At 41.9% G+C, this 4,265-nt stretch overlaps 1 protein-coding gene across 1 annotated transcript; it reads left to right on the top strand.

The window, feature by feature from the left end:
* Positions 1-2,002: 2,002 nt before the first annotated feature.
* PHALS_00041 (hypothetical protein L915_04191) lies at positions 2,003-3,019 on the top strand (the record flags this gene model as incomplete). The annotated part of the gene is made up of 1 exon (XM_024727125.1): positions 2,003-3,019. The coding sequence occupies one exon, from the start codon at positions 2,003-2,005 to the stop codon at positions 3,017-3,019; it is 1,017 nt and encodes a 338-aa protein (XP_024572072.1).
* Between the last annotated feature and the right edge of the window lie 1,246 nt (positions 3,020-4,265).

The raw sequence follows: 4,265 nt of genomic DNA, 5'->3' as shown, positions 1-4,265 counted from the left end.
ATCCGCTTACTCCAAGAGTAATTATTGCCTTACCCAAGGCTAATTAGCTCTTCCGTTTGAAATCCAAAACTAATAAATATTTATTCTTATCTGCGGCAGAGCCGCCTAATTTTAAATGCTTAGATTTTCCTGAATATACTAAATATATATAGTAAAATCTAAATACATGCATAACTACTGGCTACCTAGCCCCGTACCGTGTTCTTGCTTGGGTGTGGTCACACCATGCACATCTCGTGTAATACACACCCCTGTTACCAGGGTACGTATAACCCCGTTACATTTTTATTGTGTCGATACCTATATACTTTCTTGCAATAGTGCATCAATCACATTACAGCTTTGTGACACTGAGACTGTTTTCAAGTACCAAACTACCAATACTGATAAAAATGGTCGAACTTCGTGGATATCTTGATATATCGTGATGATTTATTTATAAGCTATCGAAATTTTTTCTAGAAAGCAGAGCAAATTAGTTAAATTACTCCAGCGATACTTTGCACTATACCGAGTTTTATGCAAAAATAAAAAAAGTTTTGTGGTATCACCATCACTGATACAGATACAATCGGGTTAATTAAGATTTATTTTCAAAACAGTATTTTGTTCAGCACAAAGTGATAATGGATTTTCAAGACAGGAAGACGACAATGGGTATCAATAAACAAAAAAAGACCGGATTTCCGCTAAATTTAAAAAAAGGCAGTGATATCTCTCTGTAGTATTGATGGTTCCTCGGCAAATGTTTCTCGCCGGAAATATTCAAAATCTAAATTTCTAATATCATATTCATGGCTTGAGAAATTCCCTAGGTGCTCTTTCAAGCCGGCAGAGCAACTGCTGTGAGGCATACTTCCTGAAGATTTTATGTTGGTTACTTCAGCTGATGTCACAGACTTGACTATGGCTTATGTAATCTCAATGCTTTCTCTGGCAAAGCACTTTGGCTAAGTTTTGAGAATTCTCGCTCAAGTCACAGACGGAGATCTATGCAGAGCATTTCGCATTGTGAGAAATTGCCCAATATGGGTGACTGGTCGGAACGCGGTCTGTCAAGTAAACTGCAAGTGACAAGATTTCCATCTCGTTGTACCCAATGAGAGAATGAGATACAGGCTAAATGTGACTAATGTACTAATCCGTAATGACTCGGGCTTTTTATCAAGGACATGTGCTGTAAATGATGGTGCAGATCCATAAAGTGATTACCGAAAAGCGCCTAACTACAAATCTGATAAGATCTGATGTACTGATTAGCTTCCCAAAACGATTCTTTTTCAAAGCTTGATCAGCGGAAAATAAAAATGTATATGCTGTACTGTTCTTACTAACTTCGTGCTGTTGACATGGTTGGGAAAGTCGGTTTACAACGTTACACTAGAGTTCTTCGAAGAAGACGCCGTTCGCTTCTGTAGCTACACATCCCATCTGGTCATACAACAATCGAGTTTTTCAAAGAACGTCATCTCAAGAGAGACTTTTGGCATCGTACATATGAGTAGACTAACGACGATGCGGTACTCTGCGTCAGCTTTTATGCACAGCTAAAGTAATAATTCATATGGCCAGACATCGAAGCTTGAGCTTGGCGCGATATTGCTAGGGCCACGCTCAAAAGGTGCCAGAGGTTTCGTTGCGTCGGCACCGCGAAGGACGATTAGGCAATACTAAAATATGTACATCTGAGAAATCGGATGAGCTTACACAATCTTCGTGCGAATTTATTGGCATGAGGCCTTACTATTCGTGAAGTTTTTGTAAAAAATAAGCATTAAGCGCGGCTTTACCGTTGACCTCAGAAAGACATAAAGTATGCAGAGCTATAAAAACTACCGAAATACATACAGTATGCGCTGCCGACCGTTAGTGCTCAGGTCGCAGCTTCGCATCATCGGCATGGGATGGGGAGCGCAAAAACCGGAAGGCCGCCATACGCGCTTGTCTAAACGTTCATTTCCTGTTTACCTAGCGTCACCCCATACTAACTGGTAGACTTGAAATGGTTTTAAATGCTGCACACTACCTACTGGACCGCATGCGATCAAGCAAGGCACATAACGAGATTGGTGATAGCAAGTTGCGCGGCTGCTTTTCGTCAGTGGGAAGTGCCACACACTCGTTTCATGGCGACGACGCTGTCGGCTTCGGACCAAGCTACATGGTGGTAGCGGATGGTGTGTCCGGTACCATGAAGGCGTCGGGCGTGCTGGCGCGAATGTTGGTGGCTGAGACCTTAACGGCGTTAGCGAAGTTACGCAAACACTCACGGGAACAACCTCCGTGTGCAAATGACTTTAGTCAAAGTATGCAAGCTGCCATAAAAAAAGCTCGCAAGCTAGCTAAGCGCAAAGGACGACTTGATTCAACCGTTTCAGCTGCTTACTTTGATGAGACCTCGCGTCGAATGTTTGTTTATTCAATTGGTGACTGTAAGTGCGTCGTGTTTCGCGGACCTCAGCTCGTGTACGAAAGCGACTCTATTATATACGACTTTAATGTGCCCGCTGTGGTTTCTAGCAACCAATCCATTAATTATGCAGCAGAAGTGGATATACAGATTTTCGAATACGAAGCAGGTGATGTTTGTCTATTATTTTCGGACGGCGTGCACGATAACTTGTACGTCGACGACATCGCAGCATGTGTCAACACGTCACTGTCGTTTCAATCAAAAAGTGGTCCAGCGGAGGACATGGCGCGAAGGATAGTGCAACGCGCTAAGAACACCTTTAATAGCATCACAGATTACATTCCATTTGCAGTTTCAGCGGCTGTATTCTGTCGTGAGGCATTGACTGAGCTCAGCGCTAGCAAGACTGTTGAAATTGAAGAACTGAAACGGTTTAAGCTTAAATGCGAGGCTATCCCCACATTTGATGCGCAGCGTGCAATCTTTGCTAAGGAGCGACGTGTCCGACAGCTGGCTTTCTACAGTGCGTCAAATTTGCTCGCTTTTGCGCACAAGAAGCAGGGCAAGCGCGACGACGTATCTGTGTGCGCTGCGATTCTTGCGTGAGCTTTCAATAGCAACCATTGAACTATTCAAAGAATAGTAGGATTATGAATTAAAGTACAGTATTACTAATGTTGGTAACATAATTACTAAAGCTTAAAGCAGTAAGGAAAGTAAGGAAATGTATGTTTGGAAAAGAGCGTCATATCATATTAAAAAGTTGATCAGAGCACCAGCAAATATGCCAAAGGAATATTATGTGGACAAGTGCTATGGGAAGTCATCTGGAACCCATTCAATGGGTTTCCGAGAGCGAAAGCTGGGATAAATGCAGTTCGATGCAAAGAAAACTGTATCAAGGGCGACTTTAAGAGTGGGACGGATTTGCGGAAAGAGCATCACATTTCGAATGGTGCTAGTAAATCAAGGCTATGTCTTGGGTCAAGTTCGGCAAAGCGAGAGCATTCACCGTTGCGATACGGCAAATGGATGGTGACGCAATTGATATTTAGTCGCTGGTGCACTAGTAGATAAAAGAGTAGTAAGGCGCCAAATCTAATTTATAATACCTTTTTTCTCGCAAGATACAAGACTGCTTCAATGATTAAAACGCTTTATCATGCTCCCTATTCTTCTTAGGGCTTCGGCTGTTGATGCTTTAATGGTTTAGACGACGAGCGTGGTGCTGCTGCTGAAACTTTACCTCGTCATACTCGTCGAGATTTTATTGCTTGGATGCTCTGACGGTGAATACAACAGTCGGTATGTATTCCGGGACTTCGTTGGCCATGCCAACAGTCAGTTCACATTTAGCTGATAGTTGTTTAGAAAATACTTTAAGATGATGTGCGAGCGCTCCGTTATATTAATTAAAGCCGACTTATATAATAAGCCTTATTACGCAATTTATACAGTAACTTCGCAAATATTCAAATTTTCAAGCTAATTTAATTATGTTCAAAACGAAATTGTTTTTCAAATCTTTATGTGCGCGATCATCGTTGGTGTTTACCGTCACTGAAAGGCTTAGAGCTATTGAAGACACAGTTTTTAGCACTTCCCATCAACAATATGGCTTCGGCAACCGAATTGAATGCGCACCATAACTAACTGTGTCCCAAGCGTTGACAAACACGAAGCGTCAAACTTGATGCATGTATAGGAATATGCACCGCCTTTGGGTCTCTTAAATAGCCCGAAAAGTATTATATACACACGCGACTAGTACATTGGAAAGGCGAAGGATTTTAAATGTGCATTTGTACAGTGAAATGGTTTCGATGGATAAACGTTTGTAAGATCATCTATA

Source organism: Plasmopara halstedii, assembly GCF_900000015.1.
Source record: "Plasmopara halstedii genome assembly, contig: Scaffold_110, whole genome shotgun sequence".
NCBI classification, from domain to species: Eukaryota; Oomycota; class Peronosporomycetes; order Peronosporales; family Peronosporaceae; genus Plasmopara; species Plasmopara halstedii.
The sequence above is the reverse complement of the archived record's forward strand: the minus strand, read 5'-3'. Positions and strand labels throughout refer to the sequence as shown.